This window comes from Monodelphis domestica, chromosome 2, assembly GCF_027887165.1.
Source record: "Monodelphis domestica isolate mMonDom1 chromosome 2, mMonDom1.pri, whole genome shotgun sequence".
NCBI classification, from domain to species: domain Eukaryota; kingdom Metazoa; phylum Chordata; class Mammalia; order Didelphimorphia; family Didelphidae; genus Monodelphis; species Monodelphis domestica.
In genome coordinates this window covers 256,508,526-256,529,382 of record NC_077228.1, presented here as the reverse complement: position 1 = coordinate 256,529,382, position 20,857 = coordinate 256,508,526, and the positions used below count along the sequence as shown (strand labels likewise).

General features: G+C 35.3%; 1 protein-coding gene across 2 annotated transcripts in view; it reads right to left on the bottom strand.

Moving 5' to 3' along the window:
• CFAP52 (cilia and flagella associated protein 52) overlaps positions 1-20,581 on the bottom strand; it is a 64,324-nt gene extending 43,743 nt beyond the window's left edge. For both annotated transcript variants that reach the window (XM_016430793.2, XM_003340339.4), the window contains exons 1-5: positions 20,426-20,581; positions 13,760-13,959; positions 12,116-12,252; positions 6,044-6,172; positions 3,934-4,033 (exon numbers count right to left, since the gene is read on the bottom strand). In XM_016430793.2, the coding sequence (XP_016286279.1) occupies positions 3,934-4,033; positions 6,044-6,172; positions 12,116-12,252; positions 13,760-13,959; positions 20,426-20,498 (639 nt within the window). In that variant the 5' untranslated portion in view covers positions 20,499-20,581. The remainder of the gene's footprint in view (positions 1-3,933; positions 4,034-6,043; positions 6,173-12,115; positions 12,253-13,759; positions 13,960-20,425) is intronic.
• Between the last annotated feature and the right edge of the window lie 276 nt (positions 20,582-20,857).

Genomic DNA, 20,857 nt, shown 5'->3' with positions numbered 1-20,857 from the left:
AAAAGAAATTGAAGGTATTAAAATTGGCAATGAGGAGACCAAGCTATCACTCTTTGCAGACGATATGATGGTTTACTTAAGGAATCCTAGAGAATCAACCAAAAAGTTACTCGAAATAATCAACAACTTTAGCAAAGTTGCAGGATAAAAAATAAACCCCCATAAGTCATCAGCATTTCTATATATCTCTAACCCATTTCAGCAGCAAGTATTAGAAAGAGAAATTCCATTTAAAATCACCCTAGACAATATAAAATACTTAGGAGTCTATCTGCCGAGACAAACACAGGAACTATATGAACACAACTACAAAACACTTTCCACACAGCTAAAACTAGATCTAAACAATTGGAAAAACATTGATTGCTCATGGGTGGGACGAGCTAACATAATAAAAATGACAATCCTACCCAAATTAATTTACTTATTTAGTGCCATACCCATTGAACTACCAAAAAACTTCTTTACTGAATTAGAAAAAAGAACAAAAGATCAAGGATATCCAGGGAAATCATGAAAAAAAAAATGCAAAGGAAGGAGGACTTGCAGTCCCAGATCTCAAACTATACTATAAAGCAGTGGTTATCAAAACAATTTGGTACTGGCTAAGAGACAGAAGGAGGATCAGTGGAATAGACTTGGCGTAAATGATCTCAGTAAGACAGTTTATGACAAACCCAAAGACCCCAGCTTTTGGGACAAAAATCCATTATTTGATAAAAACTGCTGGGAAAACTGGAAGACAGTGTGGGAGAGATTAGGTTTGGATCAACACCTCACACCCTACACCAAGATAAATTCAGAATGGGTGAACGACTTGAACATAAAGAAGAAAAATATAAGTAAATTCGGTGAACACAGAATAGTATACATGTCAGACCTTTGGGAAGGGAAAGATTTTAAAACCAAGCAAGACTTAGAGTCACAAAATGTAAAATAAATAATTTTGACTACATCAAATTAAAAAGTTTTTGTACAAACAAAACCAATGTAACTAAAATCAGAAGGGTAGTAACAAATTGGGAAACAATCTTCATAAAAACCTCTGACAAAGGGTTAATTACTCAAATTTACAAAGAGCTACATCAATTGTACAAAAAATCAAGCCATTCTCCAATTGATAAATGGGCAAGGGGCATGAACAGGCAGTTCTCAGCCAAAGAAATCAAAACTATTAATAAGCACATGAAAAAGTGTTCTACATCTCTTATAATCAGAGAGATGCAAATCAAAACAACTCTGAGGTATCACCTCACACCTAGCAGATTGGCTAACATAACAGCAAAGGAAAGTAATGAATGCTGGAGGGGATGTGGCAAAGTGGGGACACTAATTCATTGCTGGTGGAGTTGTGAATTGATCCAACCATTCTGGAGGGCAATTTGGAACTATGCCCAAAGGGCGATAAAAGACTGTCTACCCTTTGATCCAGCCATACCACTGCTGGGTTTGTACCCCAAAGAGATAATGGACAAAAAGACTTGTACAAGAATATTCATAGCTGCGCTCTTTGTGGTGGCCAAAAACTGGAAAATGAGGCGATGCCCTTCAATTGGGGAATGGTTGAACAAATTGTGGTATATGTTGGTGATGGAATACTATTGTGCTAAAAGGAATAATAAAGTGGAGGAATTCCATGGAGACTGGAACAACCTCCAGGAAGTGATGCAAAGCGAGAGGAGCAGAACCAGGAAAACATTGTACACAGAGACTGATACATTGTGGTACAATCAAAGGTAATGGACTTCTCCATTAGTGGCAATGCAATGTCCCTAAACAATCTGCAGGGATCTAAAAAACACTATCCACAAGCAGAAGAAAAACTTGGGAGTAAAAACACTGATGAAAAGCAACTGCTTGACTACAGGGGTGGAGGGGATATGACTGAGGAGAGACTCTAAATGAACACTCTAAGGCAAATACCAACAACATGGAAATGGGTTTGAATCAAGAACACATGTGATACCCAGTGAAATCGCGCGTGGGCTATGGGAGAGGTGGTGGGAGGGTGGGGAGGGAAGAAAAGAAAATGATCTTTTTTTCTAATGAATAATGTTTAGAAACAACCAAATAAAAATTAAAAATAAATAAAAAAATAAAGGATACAGGGGAAATGAATTGAGATATAATGCATATTGTTCTTTGGAGGCAAAAATGGCAGTAGAATATAGGTATAGGCACAAAGAATACTTGTTGCTTCATTTACTTTATTGTTAACTTATATTTGAATTTCATTAAATGCCCTTTGATTTGATTTCATGTTTCTTTTGTTTAGGTCTTAATGCAGTCACCATTTCTTTTCTGTTTCTATAGTCTCTTGATTAATCCATGCTGATCCATGCCAGCAGACTATTATGAACTCTGTATGCCCATACTCAATCCTTTTTTTTTTTTAAACCCTTACCTTCCATCTTGGAATCAATACTGTGTATTGGTTCCAAGGCAGAAGAGTGGTAAGGGCTAGGCAATTGGGGTCAAGTGACTTGCCCAGGGTCACACAGCTGGGAAGTGTCTGAGGCTAGATTTGAACCTAGGACCTCCCATCTCTAGGCCTAGCTCTCAATCCACTAAGCTACCCAGCTGCCCCCCTCAATCCTTTTTAAAATCTATCCAGTCCATTTTTAGATTGATCCTGATATAAGACTGTCCAACTAGAGAATGTGTTAACTGATGTCATGCTATGGGTTCACATCTAACCTTCTAGAGAGGTACTCCACATAGAATTTCATGAAATAAACAAGGTTTCCAGTCTGAAATACTGTGTGAAATGTTGTCCATGGTGTCTCTCTTGCAAAACTATTTGTGTATCATAGCCCCATAAGTTCCATGAGGAGTAAGGAATAGTGTCTTATTTAAACTTTGTATTTTTTCCCTGTCAAGCAATTGAGTGTTTAATAAATGTTTAATTGAATTTAATTAATGAGAATATGGACAATAGGTTTTGAAAGATGAATTGAAGATTGAATGCACATTCACTGATCATAATCTTCCACGTTTTGTGAGTTGCCATAAGTGAAAAATTCATCACCTGATAGCACCTTCTCTGATAAACCTTTCCACCCTTAGCTAGACTCAAATGATACATATGCAGTCCCATGTCCTGTTAGCATTCATGTTCTGCTGCCAGTCTTCAAGTATCCCAAGTTTCCATTCCAGGAAAAGATGTGAAGATAGGATTTTGTTAGGGAAGAAGAACACAGAGGGAAAAAGGTTAAAAAATTGTCAGAAGAAACAAATATGCCAGATTGTTTTCATCACACACAATTTTTCTTAAAATGAAAACAACTGAAACCCAATTGTCCATTGGCTCTAATTATATAAAAGTCAAGTCTAAGGGCTGAAGCTCCACAATAGCCACCAGTTTATATGCCAAGTGTCTGAATGGGATAGTAATGACATTTCTGAAGAATATACTAGTGCTAGATACTGAAGGTATGTAAAAATATTGAAGTACTACTGAGGAGGCTATTATAATATTATAGGCATGAGGTGATGAGCAGTGAAGATGATAAGGAAGGGACAGATGTGACAGATAGTTCAAAGAAAGGTTAAATACTTGGATGACTGATTATGCAGATAGCCTGGGAATTTGTTTTTGGATCTAGATTCCTTCCTTAATGTACCTCATTCTCCCTAAGACAGATGGATTTGGACAGGATGTTTCCAGTCAAATGATGTTAATTTCATATATAGCCAAGGCCTAAGTGGTATGTCATTTGCTCCCAGGAGATAAAGCACACAAAGTATATCCCTTCTCCCAAATGTGCATGAGATCCCTTTCAAGAATCTTGTTTTCAGAATCATGCCACTGCTCCCATCTAGGTTTCTGCTCCAAAAAGACTCAATTCAGACCCTCTGCTCCAAGACTAATTTTATTAAGAGGAGTTTTGTTCCAACCAGAATTTTTATTAACTGAAATATTATGATACTTACTGCAATACTTAGCACTACTCTTTTCAACTGTCTTGTCTGGCATTCAGTTGGCCGGATTTTCCTATTCGGGAGATCCAGTTCCCACACTCGGATTGTTCCACTGAAGCCAAAAACAAGAAATTCACAGACTCCGAGCTGCTGGGACTCAAACACAGTCCTTACATAACAAATATAAAGCATGTCTCCTATATGTGCTACAATTTCCTAAAGGATAAGGTAGCCAGGGGATGGGGTGGTGTGGAGTGGGGGAGGAAAGCAGAATTCAACATCTGTTTCAGTTTCTCTAATTTTGTTTCATTCAACACCACTGCCAGAAGAGTGGATGTACAAAGCTTATATTCCACTCAGGGATTTATGAAGGCTTTTCCCATCTAGGCTTCTGCACCAAAAGACTCAGCTCTAAGGTCCATCTTGTAGTAGAGAAAATGTAATTATTCAGTTAAATGTAATTATCTTTAAGTTGGTTAGGAAAAGTAGGCTTCTTCTTCACATTATTTCAGGTCAAGTGAGAATATACATCCTGTAATATTCCTACGTATTAATCATCTCATCAATGTGGGGATTCTCACCAAGAATGTAGATTATAACCCAATCATCCCTTCTCATCCTATGGGATTCTGGTTCATATCTTCAATAAATACTGTGTAAGAAGTCCACTTAATGTGCTAGAGGGCCTTCTTCTGAATATTTTGATATTATATGGATATAGTGGATTATGAGGACTGTCTTTTATCAGTTACTGATCTCTCTTGTGATTTGACTGGCACATTTCTTTTCCTAGTCATAAATCTCTCCAATGAGATCATTTATGACATTTCTACTATACAATTCTTTACCAGTAATATGTTGAAATCTGCTTTTGTCTATCAACCTCTATACTGTCCTTTGGGTGAGCTATATAACTTTAATTCTTCAGGATCTGTGGTATTCCATGACATAGCCATATCAATTTTCCAAGAGAAAAGTGATTGTCTCAGGAAAAAAACATTAAGAGCCCTGCACAGTTTCCCAAATCTAACTGAACCCACTCTCATCCTCCAATTCATTATCTGTTTGGAGGGTCTGTCCAAGATATGTGTAAGGAAGCACTTATTCTGTCAGGGTGCTTATGATTTTGTTGACTATAAATAAAAACGTTATGTCTGTTTGTCATATGGGATGAAGGGTAGAGGACAGGGGATTCATGAGATATAATGTTATCAGAAACAAAAAAATCAATTAAAAATTTAAAGGCATTATATAAAACAAAGCAAAACATTATCTTAAAAGCTTTCCTACAAAATGTCTCTTATGAGTATTTTAAAGTCATAAAAGACATCCTTCCCCAAAGATACAAGCACAGATATAACTTTATTTAAAAACTCTATTTGCTAATATCAACCAAAGTACAAAAACATGTTTGTCATCATCATGGAAGATTTCCTGCACATATTCCAAAGATTCCAAATTGAAGAAGAATTGTAATGTAGTGAGATTCTCAAGATACTCTTGTTTGCAAATAGCATTGTGCTGATTGTGTCAATGCCTAGAACAATGCAGAAGCTCCCAAAGGAAATCTGAGAAAAGTTACTGAATCATTGGATAGAGTTTGGCTTAACAATCCACAAAAGAAAAAAATGAATTTAATGAAAAATAGTAGCATCAGTTTTCTTTTGTTGATGTATATAGCTACAAATTATGTGATTTTGCAACCTATGAAGAATAAAAATTGTGGGTGGTACAAGGATAATGGTGGCTATAAGTAGGGCACTGCCTATCATCAGTGATGGACTATGTATAACAAGTAGAAATGAGGGACATCACTCAGAAATATCTCCCCAAAGACTTTAAAAATAGCAATAAATGCCATTAAAAGTATTACGGACTTTTTAATGGTTTCTTTTCTTCCTAGAAAAACATCATCCTGCAATAGGAAAATGTACATTCATTCATTTAGACAACTAATGCATTTAGCTGAAAGCACTTTGAAACTGTTATATTTTTTTTAGGTTATCTCATTAAATGTCTATAATTAAAGGATTCATCCTTTAATTTGAATGCCAACATACTTTTTTACATGAGTTAAAAAAACCTATTTACAACTCAGAGAATAAATATTGAAGAAACTTACTTTCCAGCAGTAACAAACATCTCTTCTCGGCAGTTTGAATAGATGATTGTCGTGGCATTCCCAACATTAAAACCAGCTGCAGGACTGCCGCAGATGGCATCTCTCTTGGTAACACTCCACACAACCACACTGCCAAAGCAGAAAAAGAAAGACTTAACCTAATAGCAGAGCATTTGGAGTGGAATTAGATTAAGAAAAATGGAAACTCAGACTGTCTTCAATCAATCCTAGAATAAACTCTTTTCTAACAGGAATTATGGTTTTCGTTGTATTTGCGTTCTCGGTGTCTAGCATAGTATCTGGCACATACCTAACATTTCATAAATGCATATTGAGTTATCTTTTGATTATAGAGAAGTTTAGTGGATAAAGATCTGGTCTCTAAGCCAGGAAGGCCCTCCTCTAACACATAACTGGTTGTGGGACTCTGGACAAGTAATTTAACCTGCCAGGGCTCTAGGTATTTCCTTATAACTATAAATTATAGAGAAGAGAGTTACGGAAAACTTGTATTTGTAAAGGATGTTTCCTTACCTAGTAGTTTTTCTATACCAAAGGAAGTCATAGGTCCAGTTCTTATCCATGCCTAGTGTTAGTACAAAATGAGTCATCTAAAGCAAGATTGCTCAGAAACATACTTTTGAAATGAAAGTGTGTATTAAGATGTGACTAAGTCCTTTGAAAATAAAGATTGCTTATATATAAAAAGCACTTCCTACAGAGAACCTGGCATATATCCCAGAAGACAACACACATAGATTTATAATAAAAAAATAACTTACCTAGCAAAATGAAGCATAATGCTATCAGGGGGAAAGATGTTTTAATAAAAGAGAGGATTTCCAAATACTCATGATTAAATGACCATAGCTAAATAGAAACTCTGAAATATAAATTCAGAAGTTAATAAAGGTATAAAAAGTGGAACCTGAGAAAATGATCATGAGATTAAAGATGAATTGTCACATTCAAATTTGGGAGATTGATATGTGTCCTCTTATATTCTTATTATCATAAGGGTCTATGAGATAGTCTAATAATACCGAGAGTGGTTTGGTATATTTTTGTCATCTTAAAAGAAGAAAGGAAAGGGGGGTGAATGATACAATGGAGGAGAAGATAAAGGAAAGACAGAAAAATTATCTCATATGATTAGGATGGACAAGTATCAGACAAAAATGAACAAGGCGACAGAGACTATTTTGTCCTTTTCTTTGAATTCCTAGTGCTTAGCACGGAGCCCAGCATATAGTAGGTATTTTAATAAATGTTAATTGCTTAACTAAAAAACTCCAGGATTAAATGTAAAATCCTCTCTTTGTCATTCAAAGACACACACAACCGAGTGCCCTTAACTTTCTAGTCTTCTTGCACCTTACACCTATCCCCCATCATTCTGTGATATACTGTATATATACATACATATACATATATACACTAGCCTCTTTGCTGTTCCTCAAACAAGATATTCCATCTCATGATTCCAGGCATTTTTATGGACTGTCCCCCATTCCTGGAATGCTCTCCCTCCTCCTCTCTGACTCTTGATTTCCCTGACTTTCTTAAAGTCCCAAATAAATCCCACTTGCAACATTAGGAAACCTTTCCCAATCCCCTTTAATTTTAGTGCCTTGCTTAATTGATCATTTCCAATGTATTCTAAATATAGCTTATTTGTACATGGCTATTTCTTTGTTTTCTAGCTTATTTGTACATGGCTATTTCTTTGTTTTCTTCTTCATTTGATGGTGAGCTCCCTCAAAGCAGAGACTACCTTTTATCTTTCTTTTTAGCCTAGTGTTTAACACTATAATTTCTCTCTACAGAGAAATAAGAGAAGTTAAAAGTAAAACTATAATAATGGGGATTGCCATATGCTCCTATATAAGTATAAATTTAACCCAAAAGAAAAAGCTAAGAAAGGCCTAATGATAATTTTAGGGAAATTAGATATTTTAGACCTCAGGTAATTATTGAATGGCAATAGAAATACATATCTTCAGTTGTGCATGGAAACTTTAAGAATATTAACCATATGTTAGATCTTAAGACCTCACAAACAAATGCAGAAAGTAAGAAATGTTAATTATATTTTTGCCTGACCATAATGCAATTAAATTATATTTTAAAGGAAATATTTAAAAAATATTTAAATTAATTGGCAACTAAAGAATTTTTTAAAAAATGAATGAATCAAAGAGCAAATAATAGAATCACAAATAATTTCATTAAAGATAATGACAACAATTTAATAACATGCCAACATTTTGGTGATACAATCAAACCAGTCTTATGGGAAAATTTATATCTCTTAACACTTTTATCAATAAGGAGAGAAAAGATAGATCAACAAATTGAACATGCAACTTAAAAAAAGAAATCTGCAAAACAATTTTAAAACCCCTCAAACTATGCACCAAAATAGAAATCCTGAAAATTAAAAAATGGATTAAGAAAATTGAAAGCAAAAAACAAAAACAGTGAATAAGACTAGAAACTAGTTTTAAAAATAATAAAATAAACAAATCATTACATAATTTAATTAAAAAGCAGAAAACCAAATTACTAGTATTAAACATTTTTAATGAAGAAAATTGTTAGAAATTTTGCCTCATTATATGAAAAGTTCACCTAAGTGAAATAGAAGAATATTTACTAAAAGAAAATGCCCAGATTAATGAAAAAAGAACTTAAATATGTAGATCTCATAAGAAATTGAACAAGCTACATACACCTATATAAATGTTATATATATATATATATATATATATATATAAATCTGGGACCAGATAGATTTATGAATGAATTCTATCAAACATTTAAAGAAAAATTAATTTCAACATATTTCATAAGCTATTAGGGAAAAAAATGGGAAAAGAAGAGATTCTAGCAAATTCCTTCTAAGACACAAATATGGTTTTGATAGTTGGCAGTCTGACTGACAGGTTTGACCCATGAGACAATGAGACTGAAGTAAGGTAATATAGGGAAATCAACACCAGTAAAGATAGCTGCCGAGACTCATTTGAGTGGGGAAGGATATAGTGTTATATAAGGTTAGGGGGCATAAAGGGGTACAGGGGACAAGGTGACTTGTATTAATCTCATTGGTTGTTTCTGGGGAGGGCAGATGGAGCTCAGGATAGTATAGTTCCTAGCAAGGTATGGTTGAGATGTGGTCAAATACATTATTTGTCTTAAATTCGACAGGCTGAGGCACTGAGATTCTCAGTGTTTTGTCATGTGGAATAGGTGTTGCCATATTTCTCTGTTCCACAGTTCTAGCAGGTGCTAGGGTTGGAGAAGGCAGATAGTTTGATAGGCATTGGGGAAAGAGAGGGCTTTCTTGTCCCCACAGACTGTCAATCGTTAAATCAGAAATGGTCAAAATACAGAAAGATAACTATAGACTAATATCTCTAATTTATGCCAAAAGTTTAAATACAATATTAGAAAGGATATTAACAATATATCACAGATATTAACATATAACATAACCAGGTTATATTTATACCAGGAACAAAAGATTAGTTTAATATTAGGAAAACTATTAATAGAATTCATTATATTATCAAGAACAATCTTCATATGATTATTATAGTAGAAGCAGAAAAGACTTTTGACAGATACAATCCTTATTCCTGTTACAAATGCTAGAAAGCATGGCAACAAATGGATTTTTTCTTAATATGATATTATATACAATACATGACATATGATATATTAATAATATATAATATAGATAATGTGTAATATATATCTATATTATCTATGTAATCAAATATGTATAATTATATATAATGTATAAATTGTTATATAATGAAAATATTCAAAAACAAGAACTAGCATTATTTGTAAAGGATTAAGGCAAGGATGGCAATTTGCACAGTTATTTGCTATAGCGCTAGAAATGATACAGTGATAAGACAAGAAAAAGGAAGTAAAAAAACAAGTGTAGGCAAAGAGGAAACAAAATTAAAGAATCTTAGAAAGTCAACCAAAATTAATTTCAGCATTTAATAACTTTGTGAAAGTTGTAAGACATAAATTAATCTTATATAACTCATCAGTGTTTCTGTAACTAGCAAGAAAAAATAGAGAAATTCCTTTAAATGATTAAAATGTATAAAGAGCTTGAGTATCTACCTGCCAAGACACACAGAAACTATAAAAATACAACTATTTGTTATGTACAAGACATTCTGTACACAAATAAACTCAATAATTAGAGAACTGTTAATTGCTCATGGGTAGGCCATGTCAATGTAATAGAAATGATTATACTACCTAAACTAATTTATTCTTTTGAGTGCCATACCAATCAAATGATCAAAGGATTATTTTATTGAGTTATAAAAAAGTAGCAAAATTTGTCTAGAGGAACAAAAGAACAAGAATAGCAAGGAAATGGATAAAAAAAATGACAAGAAAGACCTATATCCCTAACTATATCCCTAAGTCCCATATCTCAAACTATATCATCAAAACAATTTGGTGCTGGGCAAGAAATAGAGAAATTTATGCGTGGAACAGATTAGGTACACAATATATAAATGCAAACAAGTACAAAATTCAATGGTAAAATTTAGACCAACATTTCACAAAGTTCAAAATGGACACATTATTTAGATATAAAGGGTGATATCATAAATAAATAAGAGAATCATGGAAGAAATTACCTGTCATATTTATGGACAGGGGAATTATTTGTGACAAAACAAAAGATAGATATGTTCATAGAAAGTAAAATATTCAGGGCTGGGACTCTCTTTTGATTTATATCTGTATCCTTAGTACTTAGCCCAGTGCTTAGCACACAGTAAGTGCTTAATAAATGTTGATGTGTTGATCAATCAGAATTTCAGAGATTCATGATAAAACATGCTACCAATCTCCTGATATAGAAGTGATGTATTTAGGATAGAGACTGAGACATATATTTTTGGACTTAGCCAGATTAGGAATTTGTATTGCTTAACTATATTTATTTGTTACAAGGTTTTTGTTTTTCTTTCTTTTCAATGAAATGAGAAGAGGGGAGGAGGGATGAGAGGAAGAGAAGTAGATTTTTATGAATCAAAATCATTAAATTAAATGCTTTTAAAAGGAAAATATGAATCATGATCTGACATGGGCAGCTAATAACACTTCTTCCATATGGATCTACATTTTTGTGAGGTTATCTTTTTAAAATGTTACCACCATTAAAACCAAGTTTTAAAATAAATTGAGTTTGGAGCTGGATCTCCGAATCACTGTATTTCCAATTGCTAAATCAAAATTAAAAAAAATAATGAAACATTTTCAGTCACTTAGAGGCAGCCAGATAAAATAGTAAATAAACTATTGAACTAAGAGTCAGGAAAGTCTAAGTGCAAATTCTGCCTGAGGTACTCATTAGCTGTGTGAACCTGGTTGTCAACTACTCTCTTGTGCTTCAATTTCCCCATCTGTAAAATAGTTGAACTTTATGACCTCTGAGGGTTTTTCCAGCTCTAAATCAATGATTTTATGATTTTATACTTATTGAAAACATTCAAATAATAATTTTATAGCATTTTAGTTAGCATGAAAGGCTCTACTGTACTTTGTTATTAATAAAAAATCAAATGTTACTTTATTTATCTTCATTTTGTTCTTTTAAAATGTTTACATGTGGGGCATGCTTTATATATACATAATTTACACTAAGTGCACATATAATTTAAAAAATAAATATGCATCTTGGTGGTATATGCTAAAAACATTATTTGCAGGTAGGTATGTTCATTCAAAAAAGATAGGTAGCCACTCCACTATGTGAAACTGCCTCTCTTAATATATTACAAATTTTAATTTTCAAGTATTCAATTCAACCAATTAAGTTCTGCCTTATCAAATCGATTACACACACCTTAAAGCAAGACCCATATATTTTTATTACTTTGTGTCCCTTTCAGTATCTGATAAAAGATTTTGCATACAGAAACACTTAACCATAGATTCAGTTACTCCTGAAACATAATATTCCAAGAACTTAAATTTAGAAGGTGAAAAGAAAAAAATAACAATTTAAAATGTTTAGTTCATTACCTTCCATCATCTGGACCTCCTAATGATACTAGGTATTTGGAATTTGGAGAAAAAGCCAGAGCTTCAATTTTGCCCTTGTGAAGTGACAATCTAGCAATTAGCTCCTTCTTTGCATAATCCCATAAAATGACATCTGCCTATGAGAAAAACATATAAAATATTCATAACAACAATAATTATTGTACAGATAGTTACTTTTTAAAAAGGCAAACAAAACAGGAACCTGGCACTGCAATCTCATAGAATCTTAACTCTTAAGCCAATTTTCTTGATAAACAAAAATTTCAAAAATAAGGTCTCACTCAATTCCCTCCTAGTAATTCTAGCTTTAGCTTCAACACCATGAATCAACCTTTTAATCATCAGTGTAGGTACTCTCTCCAGTGGCATCCATGGGGATCTTGTCATCCAGTGTGATTCTTTATGTAAATTCTCTACATAAGTAAGGTCCACCTATGCTAGGGTTCTTCTCTCAATATTACCTATGATGGATTTGCATTCTTCATCTCTTAATCCCTCATTCTTTTTAACACATTTATTTCTTCCTTTCATACATCACTGTAATATCTTTAATGTTGCTTTTGGGGCATAATTCATCCCTATAACATGTAAACTATTATGCCATGATTATGCCACCTAGCTGCCCATACATGCATACAAATATGAATGTATATATTATATAATAACATGTGCATGTAATTATACATACATAGAGATATATTATGTGTTTGTAATTAAAATTAAAGACTGTGTAGCTCACTAACAAACAGAGAATTCAGTCAGAAAGTCAGACAAAATGAAAGAGCAAAAGAGAGACACATTATACAATTTAATTACTTTGGTACAAAGCCTTCTAAACTAAGCTGAAGTACCCTAGATAAGAAGCTGTTCTGTGAGGATAATGTCAACATGGAATCTAGAAACCCCAAAGCTTATACTTGTTCCCTGTTCCCATGAGAATCCACCCTGAGGGGAATCCTAGGCTAGCAGTTTTAGACTGAATAATGGATCCCAAAGTAAAAAGCAGCCCACTTGAGGTGGTGGCTAAACTCAAGGCGAGTGACTCTTCTGGTCTCCAGAAACCTCTCCCAGTATATCACACCCTCCCTTCTGAGGATTGAACTCTGGACCTTCAATTTAGGAGACTGACATGCTGCTTACTGCCCTAAAGAATCACTCAACTTGGGCTTAGCCTCCACCTCAAGTGGATTGTCATTTACCTTAGGATCCATTATTCAGTCTGAAAGATTCCCCTCAGAGTGGATTCTCATGGGAACAGGGAACAAGTATAAGCTTTGGGGTCTCCAACTTACAAGCTAGTCCTAAAGTCTGGGGTTCATCATCTCTGACTAGGCTGCAAGTTTGGGATTTCTAGATTCCATGTTGACAATAAAACAAATATATAGAAGTAAATAATGTGAGGCAGTGTTGTACAGCATAAAGAACACTGTTCTCTGACTTGGAAGACCTGGGTTCAAATGTTGCCTCTGATGCTTACTACTTTATTACTTTGGGGAAGTTACTTAAATTTTTTGTGCCCAGTTTCATCATCTGAACATGACAGGGTTAGACTTAATAGCACCTAAGGTCCCTTTCAGCTCTAGAACCATGATCATATGTATGTATTATCCTTAAATTATTCACCTTGAATCCCATAAAGGTAACCTGTCCAGAAGCGACATATGCACCATTTAAGGAAATAGTAACACAAGAGACATTATTGCCATGTCCATGTAGGAAATATTGCTTTTTTGTGTTTATCGATTCAATAAGAACTGTGCAACCCAAAGGATAGACCAAATGTTCCTGATCAGGATGGCATATCAGACCACTAGGTACATGTCCTAAAAAATTAAAAAGAAAAAAGTGTCAGTTGCAAAAGTTGTTGCTATTGTATAATTGCATAATAAATATAAATGAAACTGGTGACCATTGGCTAGCGATAGTATGTTGCATGACTTTTCTGAGGCAACTTCTTCAAGACAACTTCCAAATGACTGAGAATAGGGGCTGGTGCACCTGTTTTATCATCAGGAGTGATTCTTATGGTACTCAAATAGCTTTTAAGAATAACACAAACAGGGGGTAGCTGGGTAGCTGGGTAGGTCAGTGGACTGAGAACCAGGCCTAGAGACAGGAGGTCCTAGGTTCAAATCTGGCCTCAGACACTTCCCAGCTGTGTGACTCTGGGCAAGTCACTTAACCCCCTTTGCCTAGTCCTTACCACTCTTCTGCCTTGGAACTAATGGTTCCAAGACAGAAGGTAAGGGTTTAAAATTAAAAAAAAAAAAAAGAATAACACAAACAAATCTTGATCTTTCTAATGATCATAAACCAATGTTAAGTCCATAAAAAAGTAACATAGGTGAAATTTGACTTCAATAATTCTCACTTTTGCCCCCAACACCCTCTTATTATAAATTTACTTCTAAGTGTCAATTCCAGTGTTTTCCAGGACTTTCTACTGTGATAAAAATACTACAATGGCCACCAATCTAAGACCAAAGGACCTCAAGAGCAGGTTAAGGATTCTTAATATTTTCTGCACCCTATACCCCTTTGGCAACCTGGTGAAGCCTAGAGACCTCAGAATGTTTTTAAAGGCATAAAATACATAGGGTTATAAAGGTATCCAATTATTGAAATATTATCAAAAATATCAAAAACAAGTTTAGGGTTCAAGGTTAAGTACCTCTGCCCCTTAAGTTGGGGAAGATAATGTATTCAAGAGTAGAATAATCCTTGGGAAGTGAGGGTCCAGGACTCCACTGACCATAATGAGTATCAAGCAAAATCTGATGCCCCATCACCATATGCATATCTCCTTCTCCCCATGAGTTCTACCTCATGCTCAGAGATTGATAATCAAATTAACACTATCATTGATATTATAAAAAGAATGACGATTTGCCATCCTATGTCTCAATTCAGAATCCATATGACTGAGTCTTGGGTGATTTGAGCCAAAGTTCCTTTCACTCTATACCTCTCCCTTACTCTCTTATATGTATCCATATTAGTGCCATCCTTCCCAGGTTCCTATCCTAGTCCACCTTACTTTTCTACTGTGTGTCCTGGAACCCAGATTCTATTGTGAACAGACTTCATATTAGACCCTTTCTTCTCCTCTTTCCATCTCTTTGAAATTGTGGAAATTTGTCTCCCTAACCATCACCACCCAGAAGATATTGCACCCCCTAGTCATATTCTCTAGAACTGGATATATTCTCATTCCCCCCATATGAATATGCTTTCTTGCTCCTCACTGACATCTCCAGACACTCCACCCTCAATACCATGATTCAATAATCTCTCAGATTCACTTAATCAAATTAAATACCTACTATGTGCCAGACCCTGTTTAAGATCCTGGATATACAAAAGTAAAAGTGAAATAGTTTTTACCCTCAAGGATTGAACATCTTATGGGAAGAGAAAATATTACATATATAAAATATATGCTCCTTTCTCAAAGAGCTCATTACCTGACTAACAATCTTTCTCTCCTCATCCTCTACTCTTGTACTTGGGTGCTTCAAAATCCCAGTATGTTAGCCACCTCAGCTCCCATGATCTGCACTTTTACTCTATCTCATGCACAATAAAGGTATACTTTTGATTTCAGAACCTAAAACAAGTCACTTAACTTCTCTAAGCCTCAGTTTTCTCTTCTGTAAAATGGGAATGGAGCCATCTTAAAAGTCTCTGATGTCCTTTCCAGTTCTAAATCTATGATCACATGCTCTTTCTCCATTATCAATAATTCTGATATTCCTCTGACTATAACCTTCTATCCTACCATCTTTCCCTTCTAGAACTTGTTCGCCCTCCATCTCATCTTGCTTTCTCAATTCATCACCCTTTCTCTGACCTTATTTTCCTCCCTTCAAAAATCTTAACCTTATAATAAAACAGTTCAATTTTGCATTATACTCTACTTATTTCCATGCCATATTGGTGCACATCCCTTTGCAAACCTCAACCTTTCTTCCCTCATTTCTTTCTTCAGATTACCTTAGCATCATCCTCCATCTTGTCCTTTGTTACAGACTGGAAGAAAGGATGGACCTTCTCCTTACAAAAGACCAATCCCTCTGCCTATACCTTTGATCTCAGCTATCCCTTTCTCTTTACATAGCTTGTCCCTGTGATTATCCCTCTCCACTCTTCAATTTTTATTCAGTTTTAGAAGCCAGTTAGATGGCTCAGTGGATAAAGCATTGAACCTAAAATCAGGAAAACCTGAATTCAAAAATGCCCTCACTAACTGTATGATGTTGGATAAGTAATTTAACTTCTCTCAACTATTGATAATAACAGCATCTATCTCACACTGCCTGGCACATAGTAGCCACTTATCAAATGCTTCTTCCCTTCCTTTCCTTCTTTATCCATTGTCTCCTTTCCTACTGTTTACAAACATGTCCAGATTTCCCCTTCTCTCTGTCCTTAAAAGAAACCTTACAATTCCCTCAAGCTACCTACATTTCCTTTCCTTTCATAGTCAAATTCCTAGGGGAAAAATGTCCACAGTTGCCACCATTTTCTCACTTCTTACTTAATTCCTTGGAATCTGTTTTCTGACTTCATCACTCAATTGAAATTTCTCTCTCAAGATAATATCAATAATCTCTTAATTGCCAAATATGATACCCACTATTCAATAAATTTCATTGGTTCCCTATGACCTCCACAATCAAATACAAAAGCACCTCTAGGATCTAATACAACATCCTCTGTTTGGTATTCAAAGTCCTCTACAACCTATCTTCCTTTCCAGGTTTCTTATAATTTTCTTTCCCCCTAACCAAGTATTCTGCTATCTAATAATATTGGTCTCCTTGTTGTTCCTCACAGAAGATTGACTTTATGCATTTTTACCAATTGTCCCTTATGTCTATAATTCTCTCCTTCTTTACCTCTGTCTCTGGCCCTCTCTGACTTCCTTCAAGTTTCATCTAAAGTCCCACCTTCTACAGAAAACTTTCCCCAAACCACTTTAATTTAGAGCCTTCCCTCTGCTAATTATCTCCAATTTATTTTATGTATAACTGGTTTGAATTTTATCTCCCTCATTAAGGCTGTGAGCTCCCAAGAACAAGACTGGTTTTTATTAAACTTAGAGCTTAGCACAGTTCTTGGCACATAGAAGGCATTTTGATTAACTAATCACATTTTATAATAACAATAGACCACATTTATATAATGCTTTCAATTTTGTAAAGTATTTTCCATATATTATCTCATTTGATCTTCACAACAAATTTGTAAGGTAGGTCCCATTATCTTTAGCTCTATTTTACAGAATAATGAAATAATGAAACAGGGACTCAGAGCTGTCTGAAGTAGGATTTTTGAATACAAGTCATCCTAACCCCAGGTTCCATCTATATCTACTCTGCAATACTGCTTTTCTCAGTCCTTTTCCTTCTTGACTGCTCTGAAGCATTTGACACTGTTAACCTCTCTCTCTGCTTAGATGACATCAATTTTAGGGGTTTCATGACCTGTTGTATTTCTCCTCCTTCCTGCCTCATCACACTTGAGTATCTTATTAGTATCTTTATCCATATATGTGAGGTCTGCCTTGAGTCTTTTTCTTTTCTGAATTTGTAATTTCATCAGGGGTTTAGCTAATTATGTATGCAGACAATTCCCAGATCTGTCTCCTGAGTTCTGCATTCCAAACTCCCTGATACACATTTTTACCTAGATATTGTATAGAATACAACAGGCATTTGAAACTCAACATTTCCAAAACATCTTTCTCTTTAAATCCACCCCTCCTCTTAATTCACCTATCTCAGTCTAGAACATAATTATTTTTCTAGTCACCTAAGTTTCTGATACAGAAGTTATCTTCAACTTTTTTCTTTCTTACCTCACATATTCAATTGTCAGGCCATGATTCTGTCTCTACAATGAACCTCAAGTATTCACTGGCTCAATTCATCTTTCCATCATCCCTCTGCAGACTCTCATTACTTCTTGACTGAACTATTGTAATAGCCTCTTTATTAATGTTCTCTCCCCTCTCCAATCATTACTCAACACAACTGCCAAATTGATATCCTTAAAAAACAGATTAGACCATGTTCAACAAGCACCTGTGATTATTGTCTTTAAAATAGAATATATATTCCTCCATTTGGCTTTTAAAGTCCTTCCCAATTTAGCATTAGCCTAACATTCCAGGCTTACTGCCCATTGCCCTCCTTTTTGCATTCTGTCTAAACCAGCTTGTTGCTGTTCCTCATACATTATATTCCATTTTTGGTCAGCAAGACGGTTCGGTGGGAACAGTGCTGGACTTGGAGTTGGGAAGACCTGAGTTTGAATCCAGCCTCAGATATTTACTACCTTTGTGACCCAGGACAAGTCACTTGACCTTTGTCTCAGTTTCCTCAACTGTAAAATGAAGATAATAATAGCACCTCTCTTGCAGAGTTAGACAATATTTGTAAAGTGCTTACTACAGTGTCTGGCACATAGTAACAGGAGCTATAAAATACTTATTACCTAACCCTATTACCCTTTACCTAGATTACACTCCATCTCTGCTTCACAAAATTCCTACCTTCTTTCAAAGGTTAGCTCAAGTGCCACCTCCTATAAAAGCCTATTCTGATTCTCCCCCTCCTACACCATCTCCAATTCTAGGTGCTGATGAAGATATAAAGCTAAAACAAAACAAAATAAAACATGATCATATGCTCTCATAAATCTTATAATCTAATAGAGACATAGAGATAATTATAATAGACATTAGGTCCACTATATGAGAGAAGTTCAAAGTGTATTTGAACTCCAAAAGATAAAGATAGACTAGTTAATGTATTTCAGTGACTTAAATGAGAAATTCCATTAAAACATTTAGAATAAAGGAAAAATATATTCCAGCATTAAATGCTATAATAAAGTATTACTTTTCCCTCTAAAACCTTCTAGTATATAAATTCTAAACTCTTTAGCATGGTATTCAAGGATTTCCACCATTTAGGCCCATATAATTTTCACATTTTCCAGTCTTACAAGTCAAGAAGACTTAGTTCAAATTCATCCTCTGACCCATATTGGCTTTGTGACCAATGGCAAATTATTTAACTTTGCAAAAAAAAAAATTTAACCTATACAAACCTCTCTTCCTCACTCCCCCTCTCCCTCCAGCAATTCTAAGAATTAGATGGCACAATGGATAGAATGGAGTCTTTCTGGAATAAGAAAGACCTGAGTTCAAATCTAGCCTCAGGCACTTACTAGTTGTGTGACCCTGCTTTCCAAACCTTAAAGTACTATATAAAATAAGCTATCATCATCATCAACTTCCTCCTCCTCCTCCTCCTCCTCAGACTTTAAATTAGAGAGCAGTAGTTGATCTGCATTTGCAGGAAGAATTTCTAAGCAGGCAGTCCCCTACACAGTGCACAGATCTGGATCAAAAAAGAAAAACAAAAAAACTTGCTTCGAGAACACTTAAGGAAACTAACAGATTACAGAAATATTATTATTACTAATTAGTTTGAAATCCTCACTACTGGAGTTATCCCTTTGAGTTTGACAACAAATACTCTCTCCAAATGAAAAACACAAATCACCTGCCCTCCTTCCAGCCTTTTTCACCATTCCCCCACATTGGTTATGGGGAATATCCACTTTTCTCCTAACCCATGATCAGAGATTATTTTATCAAATTAGCTAGTTACCATTCTCAGTACTTTGGAAGGCAGAGAAAGCAAGGTAGATGGGTTAACAACAGAGTAGATTTTGAATTGGGTACAGATGGAGTCAAATGCATAGCAGTGCCCAATTGCAAGTGACTGGAGGAAAGAATAGAATGCTTTGGGTCAGAAAGGATGAGTTTCAAAGGTAGACTGCTAAGGTTATGGCCTCTCAAACTGGAGAATACTCATTTTGAACAACTTATCTAATACAGGGACCGTTTCCCAGCCAATCAGCCTAGGAAATTAATTTTAATGATTTTAGCACTCTCTATCCTTGTAGCTAGTCCTTCACTCCCCCTTAGCTCGCTCCCGCAGATCAATATATCAGAGCCGAACTCCAGGGCCCAGGCAGGAAGGATACAAATTATTCTGTTTCAAAGTTTCTGTTTGTCATCCCTCCCTTCTGCTCCTGGGTTTCTAGGCCACCTCGTGGCTCACTGAATCTTAAGAGCATAGGATGTCAGGGATGTACGGTTCCTTAAAAATGGTAAACCCATTACCCATTTTACAGAATGTTGGCATTGTGGCAAAGTGACTTCCTCAATATTACAGCAAGAGAGCCGGGTTAGCATCTCTCTCCATTTCTCACCGTTGAAGCCAATCACCGCTTGAAGTTCCAGCCCAAGCACCTCAGGTTCTGGCAGGGTATCAGCATCGGCCATGACCACAACACAACAAGGCTTTTCTTAGCTGAAATTCACCACCGGACACTCCGCGTCTCTGTCGCTATGGCGACGAACCTGCGCTTGCGTACAAACGAGCGCTTAAAGCCTCTGTAAGTGGGCTCGCATCACTTTCACGTTTGCTGGGGAGCTCGGGCCTTTTGCTTCAAGAAAGAACTCGTTCTTCCTGGTGACAAAAAAACAAACAAACAAACAAACAAACAAAAAAAAAACCCAGTCACAGCTCCGGCCTAATTTTCGAAGAAACTAACTCAAGGAGTCACGTCCTAATGTCCTATTTCTCCAATGTTAAAGTTGATCATTTTAAAAGGTGGTTCATGAGCTTTGTGGTATTCTAC